Source organism: Mixophyes fleayi, chromosome 10 (assembly GCF_038048845.1).
Source record: "Mixophyes fleayi isolate aMixFle1 chromosome 10, aMixFle1.hap1, whole genome shotgun sequence".
Classification (NCBI taxonomy): domain Eukaryota; kingdom Metazoa; phylum Chordata; class Amphibia; order Anura; family Limnodynastidae; genus Mixophyes; species Mixophyes fleayi.
This window is the reverse complement of record NC_134411.1, coordinates 35,033,527-35,045,822: the sequence shown is the minus strand read 5'-3', so window position 1 is coordinate 35,045,822 and position 12,296 is coordinate 35,033,527. Positions and strand designations below refer to the sequence as shown.

Sequence of the window (12,296 nt, the reverse complement as noted above, 5' to 3'; positions counted from 1 at the left end):
GAAATTCAAGATGGAATCTCTCAGGTTAGTGATTGCAACCATGGAACAGGGAGAGTTTTTAGCTTACCTGGATATAAGGGACTCTTACTTGCACATTCCCATTTGGCAGGGCCATCAGTGCTTGGTATGCTTTTTCAGTAAAGGAAAATCATTTCCAATTCAAAGCATTACCTTCGGTCTAGCGACCGTTCCCAGGGTATTTACAAAGGTGATGGCAATAATGGCAGCCCTTCTCCGCTCACAGAGTGTCATGGTAATTCCTTACTTGGATGACCTTCTTTTGAAGGCTCCATCAGCTTAGATCCTGTCACAACACATTCGATTGACCAGATTCTTCCTGGAGGAGCATGGTTAGATAATCAACCTGCCAAAGTCATTTCCAATCCCATCGCAGAAGATGCAGTTTCTAGGGTTAGATTTCGACACCAGGTGTCAGGGAGTGTTCCTCCCGGAAGACATGATACTATCGCTCCAGCCCAGGATCCGAGATCTCTTAAGCAAGCATGAGGTGTCCGTGCTGCGATGCATGAGGCTGCTGGGGGCAGTGGCGTCAGTCTTCGAAGAAGTGCCTTATGCTCAGTTCCATTTGTGAGCACTGCAGTGGTAAATCCTGCGCAAATGGGCAGGCTCTCACTCACATCTGGACAAGCAAATGGTCATTCAATCATCTCAAGTCCGCCTGTCCCTCACTTGGCGGCTGCTCAGGTCACATGTCTCCCAGGGACAATCTCTTCAGACATGGGAATGGACGTTTGTCACCACAGACGCAAGTCTGTCAGGTTGGGGGGATTCATTTAAACCCTTAGATTCTAGGGTTGGTGGGACACGCTAGAGTCATCTCTTCCCATAAACGTGTTGGAGCTAGGAGCTATATACAGGGTGCTGGTGCAGGCTCACGTGTTTCTGCGCGGAAAGCAGATCAGAGTCCAGTGGGACAAAGCGACGGCAGTAGCGTACCTTGATCATCAGGGCGGCATGCGCAGTGCCAGGGCCATGAGCGAAGCGACCAGGATAATGCTGTGGGGTGAGAGACACATTCCGATTATATCGGCAATATTCATTCCAGGAGTTGACAACTGGGAGGCCGATTATCTCAGCCAAAACATCATCTGGGAGGTTGGTCCCTTCATCCGGAAGTCTTCGATCTCCTGATTCAACGCTGGATTTGTCCTGAAATAGATCTAATGGCCATACGGTTGAACTTCAAAACTCCTCTCTTTTGATCAAAGACCAAGGACCATGCAGCGGGATTAATGGATGCTCTAGTGATTCCTTGGTGGTTTCATCTAGTTTACTTATCCCCCCCCCCCACTTCCTATGATCCCGAAGGTTTTCAAGAAACTGAAGAAGGAACGGGTGAAGGCCATCTTAGTGGCTTCGGACTGGCCGCGCCGAGCCTGGTGCTCAGATCTGCTAGAAATTGTACTAGAACCTTTGTTCAGACTACCTCTCAGGCCAGACTTAGTTACTCAGGGTCCCCTTCGGTGCCATTCGTTCGATCGGCTGACTTTAACGGCGTGGCTATTGAGACCATGATTGAGGCCAAGGGTTTTATCAACTAAGGTGGTTAAGACCAAGATTAAGGCCAGGAAGTATTCATTGGTAGCTAATTATTACAGAACATGGAAGACTTATGTCCTGTGGTGTGAATCAAATCACTTTCACACTTCCCGTTTCAAGTTCTCTAGGTTGCTGGCCTTCCTTCAAGCTGGTTTGGACAATGGGTTGCGTTTAGCCTCGTTGAAATCGTAGGCTTCAGCATTTTCCATTTATTTCCAGCATAAACTGGCCTCCCTACCAAAGTTCATACTGTTTTACAGGGTGCGCCTCATATTTTGCCCCCAGTTGTTCATCCTGTCAAGCCGTGGGACTTGAATTTGGTTCTCCAGGCTTTCATTAAAGATCCATTTACCTCCACCATCAAGCTGGCTTACTCGAGGTCTGATAGACCGTTGTCGGGAGGTTTGTCAGCTCATTCCACTAGGGCTGTGGGTGCTTCCTGGATGGCGCATCATGGAGCTTCTGCTGAACAGCTGTGTCGGGTGACTACGTGGAGATCTGTTCACACATTTGTAAAATTCTATAGGGTACAAGACTTCGCATCACAGGATGCCAGCTTTGGCAGTGGGGTTCTGCATGCAGCCGTGTCAGAGCAGTCCCTCGCTTAGGGGGCAGCTTTGATAGGTCCCCTATGTATCGCAGTGTCGCCCAATTGGACGTATGAGAAAATAGGATTTTTGTACTCACCATAAAATCCCTTTCTCGTAGTCCATTGGAGGACACTGTGCGCCCTCCCTTGCTCTGAATGTTGTATAGTTGACAGTGTTGTTCTGGTTAGCTAACCTAGTTGGCCTCCTTTGGGCTTTGTTAGACATAAACTGAATATCCTTCCTGTGGGAGTGGTATAGCACGGGTGGAGTTACACTCACATACTTAACTGTTTAAGTGCCTGGACTCCTGGTACCACCTACTATACCCCTATGTATAGCACTGTCCCCCAATTGACTACGAGAAAGGGATTTTATGGTGAGTACAAAAATCCTATTTATCCTGTTAAATACTATCTGTAATATTCTATTGTTCTGTTTCAGGGGTATAGAACTAAAAATGAATTTATTGCTTCTGAGAGCCCTTTGCCGGGAACAGTGAAAGTTTTTTGGTGCATGATTTGGGAGAAACATATCTACACTATTGTTATCCTATCGAAACGTCTAGAAAATGGCACGGTACAATTATACGTTCTGATTGTGTTTGTTATTTAGTTTTATGTCTATGGTGGTCCTTTGAAATCTTATATTTTCTATGATAACTTTAGTTTTGGATTACTACAGATCTGTAAATAAAATTTGTTTATTTAGAAAATATATATCCTACTAATAAGAAAGACTTTCTCCACCACCTCCTTAATAATTTAACTATTTTTTTCACAATAATCTATTTGCTATTAACTGAATGCAATAATAATTTGTGAAATTTAGTTTACTCATTGGCTTAATTAAAATTCAAGTGACAAAATAAAGAGTCTTAATGGGGTATTTTGCTACCACGAGCTGCAAGAACAGCGCCAGTGCTCCTTGGTTTGGATTGTACAAATATCTGATATGTATTTGAGGAATAGGAATGGGTTCTCCCATAAGAAATCCATCAATTGTCATTTAGTTGATGTCAGGCGCTTCTCTGAAGGTCTCAACAGACTAAACCAGAGGCGCCCAAACTATGTCCTCAAGAGCTACCAACAGGTCATGTTTTCAGGATTTATTTAATCATGCACATGGGAGTTAATCTATTTTCCTGGGTCAGTAATTATCCCACCTGTTTCTATGGAAAGAAATCCTGAAAACATGACCTGTTTGAGCACCACTGGACTAAACGATGACAAACCTTCTCATTCCCTGTAATAATATTCATAGTCAGCATCATTTTAGCCACTATCATTGTAGCAAGATGTAGCTGCTGTCAAATATGCCTCTGTCACTGCAGTCTCTTCCTCTAGCCATGGTAGACCAAATATTGAGCCACTGGGCATTACCTGCATTTTAATACATGCATATAAGCATGAGGCGATGTTAGTTGATTCATTAACTCTGGAACCACATCTGGAAACACCTGTATTCTTTCTTTTATTTAATTTTAGCAGTTTCAACCTGAGAGAGAAAGCATAGGGAGGGTATCAACTCTAAAGGGACGTTAGTTAAAACTTGACGACAGTTTTGCTTTCACTGAAACAATGCACTGAAATTCTACAATCACTCATATCATTGTTATACAAAATGGTATCATTTTAGGTACAGAGTGAGGAATATTGGCCCTTAAGAGAAGCCAAGACATTTGGTGACATAAAAGTAACTTTAATATCAGAAAACATCCTCCGTGATTGGACTGTCAGAGACTTTAAAGTGACAAATGTGAGTATAAGACATATTCATATATTAGTAGCAGCTAATAGTGTTTGGAATGTACATCATGTAATTATAAATATGGTCATTTAAAGGGGATTTCTACTCGTTATTAATATCTTACTGTCACCTCTCTTCCTTCTAAGCAGCTGTTTAACAAGGGTCCCTCTACTGGGATCACCGGCATTTACGAGCTGTGGCATTTCCCGAATAGCAGTCTCTGTGGATTGGTGCCCAGTTTTTATTTAGGTTCCTGCACACCTATCTGTGCTATTGAGATCCCCTGAAGGGGTACTAAGGAGACCAAACATGTTTTTAAATTAAATGTCATGCTCGCAAGACAACGGAATATGTATTTTTCTAGACTAAATACAATACTAATAAACACAACTTGTGTTTCCATGTCTGAGCTGCACACATCTTAAGCTACGTACAACCTTAAATCTAGCATAGATGTGACACTCACTATCAACAACTCCTGAACTTGCTCCCGGTTTGTGTAGGTGCAAATTTTACTTATTTCAAGATCCATGTAATCTCTAAGATATAAAGCGTCTTAGGGCGAATGTATAACATGGTGGCGGGTTGGTTGGTTCTCTGGAGGATTTAGTTTAGAATAATTGGTATCAGCATAAAAGTACTTTTCTTTTATAAGTTCAATAGTAGATACTAGCAAATAACTGTAAGGATTTCATGGTTATAATTCATGTAGCATATGTAAAATCCTGTCATTGTGCATTTAGTAAATGAAGCACTATATGTAATGCTTACGCCTAATGCAACTTGTTTTCCTGACTCAGGATAAGAACAACGAAACTCGCCAAGTACGACAATTCCATTTTATGGCATGGACTGAGAATGGTGACCTCAATGAACGCGCTGTACTTATTCAGTTTGTAAATCTGATCCTACAGCATAGAAAAGAATTCTCTCCTAATTATCCTACTCTGGTGCACTGCAGGTATGACTTCATTAACAATCTTCATTGTCTGTTCCAATAATAAAATAGAGCCTTATATCTGTACTCAAGACTACGGGTGCATAGACAACGGCAGCCACCCTGCAGAACTCCTCTACTTACGCTTCTGGTTAACTTGCATTGAATGGAACAGACTGCAGCTGAAGCAGATCTTTAAAAAGAGATTTATGATCCCTATGGTGCAAGGGGAATTCACAAGACTGCTCAGGGCATTGCAAGTTGAATACCTGAGAGTATAGAGTGTAGAAGCTCATCTCTGCCCAACTAGCTTTCATACTGTGTTGCACCAAGTGGTCATGTCAGCGGTGGTTATGCTCATCACAGAGATCAATCCCTCTTTAAATTCTGTTTGATTTGCATTCTTTTACATTCCACGCAAGAGGGATAAGGAGGAGGTGAGTGTGAAAGAGAACCAGGGAGGGCGATATATCATCATCATCATCATCATCATTTATTTATATAGCGCCAACATATTCCGTAGCGCTTTACAATTGGGGACAAACGTAATAAACTAATAAACAAACTGGGTAAAACAGACAAAGAGGTGAGAAGGCCCTGCTCGCAAGCTTACAATCTATGGGACAATGGGAGATTGACACATGAGGTTAAGTATACATTTTGCATCTTGGCCCAGCCAGACTGCAAAGGTAAGGTGACTCATAAGCTAAATGATCCTGTCACACAACAATGTTGGTCCGGGGGTAGTTGTCTTGTGTGAAATTGTGTAACAGGCTAAAGGTAGTGAGGTTAAGATGGTGGTTGAGGAATATTATAAGCTTGTCTGAATAGGTAGGTTTTCAGAGAACGCTTGAAAGTTTGTAGAACAGAGGAGAGTCTTATTGTGCGAGGGAGAGAGTTCCATAGAGTGGGTGCAGCCCGAAAAAAGTCCTGTAACCGGGAATGGGAGGATGTAATGAGGGTGGATGAGAGACGCAGATCTTTTGCAGAAGGTAGTTGCCGAGTTGGGAGATATTTTGAGACAAGAGAGGAGATGTATGTTGGTGCAGCTTTGTTGATGGCCTTGTAGGTTAGTAAAAGTATTTTATATTGGATTCGGTAGAAGACAGGCAGCCAGTGTAGAGACATACAGAGTGATTCAACAGAGGAATAGCTATTTGCAAGGAAAATCAGTCTTGCCGAAGCATGCAAAATAGATTGTAGGGGTTTGAGTCTGTTTTTGGGAAGACCAGTAAGGAGGGAATTGCAATAGTCAATGCGGGAGATGATTAGTGCATGAATTAAGGTTTTAGCAGTGTCTTGTGTGAGATACGTGCGGATTCTGGAAATGTTCTTTAGATGTATGTAACATGATTTAGATATAGAGTCAATGTGGGGAACAAAGGATAGGCGTGAATCAAGGATTACACCTAGGCAGCGAGCTTGTGGGGTGGGATTTATGGTCATGTTATCAACAGAGATAGAAATGTCAGGTATGCTCTTGTTGGCGGGTGGGAATATTATTAACTCTGTTTTAGAAAGATTAAGTTTGAGTTGACGAGAGGACATCCAAGATGAAATGGCAGAAAGACAGTCAGTTACACGGGACAACACAGATGTCGAGATATCAGGAGAGGATAGATAGATTTGGGTATCATCCGCATAGAGATGATACTGAAAGCCAAAGGAACTTATTAGATTTCCAAGAGAAGCGGTATAGATAGAGAACAGCAGAGGACCTAGCACCGAGCCTTGTGGTACTCCAACTGATAGGGGAAGCGGAGCAGAGGTGGCTCCAGAGAAATTAACAGTGAAAGAGCGATTAGAGCGGTAAGATGAGAACCAGGATAGAACTGTGTCTTGAAGACCTAGGGATTGCAGCGTTTGTATGAGAAGAGAGTGGTCAACGGTGTCAAATGCAGCCGAGAGATCAAGGAGAATTAGGAGAGAGTAATGGCGTTCAGTCTTAGCAGTGATCAGATCATTAACAACCTTGGTCAGCGCAGTCTCTGTGAAGTGTTTAGAACGAAAGCCAGACTGAAGAGGATCCAACAGGTTGTTTGCGGAAAGAAAGCATGTGAGGCGAGTGTAGGCAAGTCTCTCTAGAAGCTTGGAGGGGCAAGGGAGCTGAGAGATGGGACGGTAATTTGAGAGAGAGTTTGGGTCGGAGTTTTGTTTTTTTAGAATAGGAGTAATCACTGCATGCTTGTATAGTGATGGAAAGATGCCAGTAGAGAGTGAGAGATTACAGATTTGAGTTAGAGGTGAAATGAGCACAGAAGACAGGGATCTACCAATTTGCGAGGGAATAGGATCAAGAGGACAGGAGGTAGAGTAGGAAGATAAGAAGAGCGTAGAAATTTCCTCTTCATTTGTGGGGTCAAATGAAGAAAGGGTGTCAGAGGGTAGTGGGAAGGAAATGAGCTGATGGCTTGTTGAGGAAGAGGATACCATTTCTAGTCTGATCTTGTCAATCTTGTCCTTGAAGTAGGAAGCAAGATCCTGAGCACTGATAGTAGATGGAGGGTTCGGGGTGGGAGGATTGAGAAGATGATTAAATGTATTGAAAAGGCGTTTGGGGTTAGAAGCCTGAGCATAGATAAGAGATTGAAAGTATGTTTGTTTTGCAGTGTCCAGAGCATTTCGATAGGAGTGGTAGACAGAAGTATATGTGAAGAAGTCATTAGAGGTGCGAGATTTACGCCAGTGACGTTCTGCTTTACGGGACAGTTTTTGAAGATTTCGTGTTGCTTTGGTATATATGATATATAAGGGTTGAATGAGAGAAGAAGACATGTAGTAGAGGAATGAGACTTGAGGAGTGGTAATAAGTGGTCATGCATGATAATGTGTACAGGTTATGTGTAAACCGTGGTGAATAGCAGAAAATGAGCCCATGTGGGAGGTGGTGTGAGGTAAGTAGTTACTATGGGTTGCAGGTGAGGTAGCAAACAGCAACAAAAATAAAGGTAAAGACATTTTGATAAAGCAATTTTAAGAAGCTAGATTGCCAATAGTTCAGTAGGGAGATTACAGGCAGCACACAAAGTAGGTGCATGAGGTGGAGGGTACCCGGACTCACAGGAGAATGTTGGATGTTGTCCTCCTGTCTTGTTAACTCCTGTATAACTCTATATAAATCATGACACAGACTGGCTATGCAGACTACACAGACTGAATATGTAAGGGTAACAGACATTTTATATGTAAGACAAGCCACACTATAGTGCTGAATATGTAAGATACAAGCTCACATACACCTCTCAGAGTTTTTTTAGTAAAATATTTATTGTAAGAATTTCCTACATTGCTTTAAAAATGTTGCATTATTGACAAGAATGTAGGTTCATTAATAATAGTTTATAACAATGCAGATAAGATTTAAAGTAAAATAGCAACAAAATATTGTGTATAAGCGTATATTGTCTTAAGTCACTGCTTTAATATTATTATTACTACATTTTCTTCAGGGCTGGGGCTGGGAGATCTGGAATATTCGTCGCCCTTGATCGCATTATTAACCAATTAGAAGATAATAATACTGTGGATCTGTATGAAACAGTCCATAATTTGCAACTGCATCGCCCCACAATGATGCAATCACAGGTAAGTTTCAGTATTTCTATTGTCAGACTAGCAGTAATCATTAACCTCTTTGCTGCTGACCCTACTTTGGCACTTTTTGGGGCTGGTCACATGCCAACATCAAAGTCAGTCATTTGTTTGTGCGGTACCCACCCAAATTATACGTTTGTTCCAGAAGACTTTGAGTTTACAGAAAATACAGTGTAGGTGTTATTGTCTGATCTCCACATAATAATTACTATAGGGGTACCTCATCTGAAAGAGAGGACCCCCTCTTTCAAAGAAGGATGCCCTTGAGTCTCTAGGTGCCAGTATGAGGAAATATGGACATTACAAAACACCTCCCTCATCCTGAGCTCCTTAATGTTTTCTGTATTGTAGGGTGTTATTACTGGTGATCACATAATAACTACTAAAGGGCCATATCATTTGAAAGTGGTGACTCCCTTCTTCATTTGAGGGTACCCATGATTTTTTTTATGTCAATATGGGGGCGATCTGTTCCCTCCTCCCCCATCCCTGGACTTCTTAATTATTTCTGTAATGTTGGGGGCAATTGTCTGTTGATCACATGGCAATAACTATTAACCGAGGATGGCACGTTTACTGCTCTCCCTCCCATCCCCTGGATCTTCATTACTTTTCTGTAGGCAGTAGATGAGGAGGTGGGGAATAATGATGCCATCCCATGACATTGTGGTGACATCATTAAGCCCCTTCCCCAGTGGCAGAAGATAGCTGTGGGGGCAGGTAATTATAATTCTATCTTCTTGGAACCCCCTGTGTGCTAAGGATGGGTGCCACTACTCAGCATAACAATAACAACATTAAATAGCAATATTGCAGATTTTGGTGAGATACTAATGTGAATGGGTGGATAGATTACTCATATCTATTGTTTTGGAATGAGAAATGGACCTCTAGTATTTTAAAACTCCACGTGAGAGGAATCTGCAACAAATGTATCTGTCTGTGTGTCTGTGAGTGTGTGTCTATATTAGGGAATTTAGACTGTAAGCTCCAATGGGGCAGGGACTGATGTGAATGAGTTCTCTGTACAGCGGAGTGGAATTAGTGACGCTATATAAATAAATGATGATGGTGATGATGATGATGTTTACATCTCCTCACTAACTCTCTATCTCACTCTAGGCTCAGTATATGTTCCTGCACCAATGCACTCTAGATATCATCAGGGGAGAAAATAGAGCAAACAGCCATCATGATAACCAGACAGTGGTAGAAGAATCGGTTTATGAAGAAATACTCAACGCACTTGACTACAAGTCAACTCCAGAGAACGATGAAAATGTCTATGATCTGTGTCTAAGTTAGAGATAACTCTCCTTATGAAATGAATATTATTGAAATGATTTCTGTTATTTTTAAGTGTGAGCGTTGCTATATATTCATTACATTATAGTAACCTAAATAATTAATATTAACAGTCTGGTCTCTCCTCCACAAATTCCTCCTCAGGCCAAGTCATTGGATGATCTCACCCTCTATCTGCTCCCGCTGATTCATGTATTAGATACATCTCGTAAAAACCAAAAGTGGGAGGAAAAAACCCTTAAAAAATTGGGCAAGGGGTTGGGAGGCAAGAGGACTATTGGCGTGCTCATGGGGATAGGCGACAGAGGTATCGGGGACCATAGACCTCTAGTTAAAGCCCCACTTATCAGATAAATAAATCTTATGTCCAATATATGAGTCTCATTTTATTGTGGCCCTAAATGTATCAAACAACACTTTGGACCTCGTATATTATATTCACAACACAGGAAGTATCAATTTGATTCCTACAGATTAAGCAATTGAATGTACAGGTAATAAACAATATAATTATTAGTATATAGACAAGAAAATGTGTCCATCGTTTATATACATGACTTTGGGTGTACTGTATTTATACGTTTACACTGTTTGGCTTTACATAATGTATGCAGCCAGACCTGATTAGATGCGTCTATAACACTTCTGATCTGCAGCTAATTGTTAAGTACCAGCATTACGGTCTATGAGAGCGCCCTGTATCCGATCATGTTATGAGTGACCCTAAGGTCAGAGATCGAGGATCTCACTGAAGCCAGGGAAGCAGCCTGATCCTTGTAAAGAATCATCTAGCTGAAGGGTAACTGCATTGTATTCATCCTAAGCATATCATTAATATTCCTAAACCTCTCATTATATCTATTTTACTTTTATACATTGAAACATAGTTACAGAAGTATTGCGGCATAAGGCAGCCTCTTTCTTTTTTAAACCGTTTGAAAAATCGTTATCTGTTACCAGATTTTTAGTTATGAGAGAGATTGTCTCATGTCCTCTATGATCAGGCCGCTTCATTGTATAGTTCTCTCATCTGTTCTTAGTATTATGTCTTCAATCACAATGCTTATTAAATAAAAATAGTGATCACAAACTGACATACTGAATTATCATTGCAATACAGTTCTTTAAAATAAACAGGAATAAAGCAGAAAATCAGTAGTAGCAAGCCGCATACTATTTTTCAAAATCTGCTACCTGTGGAATGCAAGAAGGTATGGACAGCTCCTCAGTAGAAGGTATGGACAGCTCCTCAGTAGAAGGTATGGACAGCTCCTCAGTAGAAGGTATGGACAGCTCCTCAGTAGAAGGTATGGACAGCTCCTCAGTAGAAGGTATGGACAGTTCCTCAGTAGAAGGTATGGACAGTTCCTCAGTAGACGGTATGGACAGTTCCTCAGTAGAAGGTATGGACAGTTCCTCAGTAGAAGGTATGGACAGCTCCTCAGTAGAAGGTATGGACAGTTCCTCAGTAGAAGGTATGGACAGTTCCTCAGTAGACGGTATGGACAGCTCCTCCTTAGAAGGTATGGACAGTTCCTCAGTAGAAGGTATGGACAGCTCCTCAGTAGAAGGTATGGACAGTTCCTCAGTAGAAGGTATGGACAGTTCCTCAGTAGAAGGTATGGACAGCTCCTCAGTAGAAGGCTGACTCATAATATCTGAACATGTTTAAATCATTTCTCTGCTTTTTATACTTTATACATTGCCCAAATCCCCTCCTCTGTGACATCATGACAAGGTTTGCTGGTGTGCTAATCTGTTTTACAGATCTTTTATTGCCCTTTGTCCAAGGATATTGTAATAATGCATTCTAGAAACATATTATACAACTTCTGGAACATCTAATATGATTTTCCATACATAAATATATGGAACATAATTATATGTTCCCACTTCCCACTCCAGAATCCAATACTTCTCCCGAGCTGCCCCCCTACACTGGAATGACCTCCCTCGCTCCATCTGTCTCGCTCCCAAGCTGTGCTCCTTCAAACGAGCACTTAAAACTCACCTGTTCTTTAAAGCCTACCAATCATCCACCTAACCCCCCTATGTGTTTATTAGGAAGATCATTACACACATAGAGGTGTAACTACCAGAGTCTCTGGGTCCCGGGAGCTGAGGAGGCCTATCCAGCTGCCGTCCAGACTATTCAGGTGCTTGCTTCGATCGGCTGACAATCGTTAGGATAAGTGAGGACAAGGGCACTATAAACATTGGGGGGCACTTAAAGATGTTGCTATGGAGTCCCAAGATCTTACTACACTACTGAATATATTCCTCTATATTCTGTTACACATGACCCTGATCATGCTGGGATGTTATTTGCGAAATTAATGCATGAACCACCCCTGAGTAGAAGCCTTGCTTTCACTATGCTTGGTGTCCCTCATTTACGCAGGTATTTCCATTTGTATGCTATCCCTAGCATACAGAAGCCTCTAGAAGCAGTTATTTTCTATGCCAAATATGTCCACTGTACAATTTCTCCATGCCACATGCTCGGTGTCACATGAATGCTGATACATGATTACTTTGCGGGGAATGTTTTGGATGTGATCATG

The 12,296-nt window shown here is 41.7% G+C and overlaps 1 protein-coding gene across 1 annotated transcript; it reads left to right on the top strand.

Annotated features, from left to right (window-relative positions):
• The first annotated feature begins 2,578 nt into the window (after nt 1–2,578).
• LOC142103994 (receptor-type tyrosine-protein phosphatase eta-like) lies at nt 2,579–11,469 on the top strand. The gene is made up of 5 exons (XM_075188421.1): nt 2,579–2,726; nt 3,786–3,905; nt 4,697–4,857; nt 8,283–8,418; nt 9,550–11,469. The coding sequence occupies exons 1-5, from the start codon at nt 2,664–2,666 to the stop codon at nt 9,730–9,732; spliced, it is 663 nt and encodes a 220-aa protein (XP_075044522.1). The 5' UTR covers nt 2,579–2,663; the 3' UTR covers nt 9,733–11,469.
• Nucleotides 11,470–12,296: the final 827 nt, after the last annotated feature.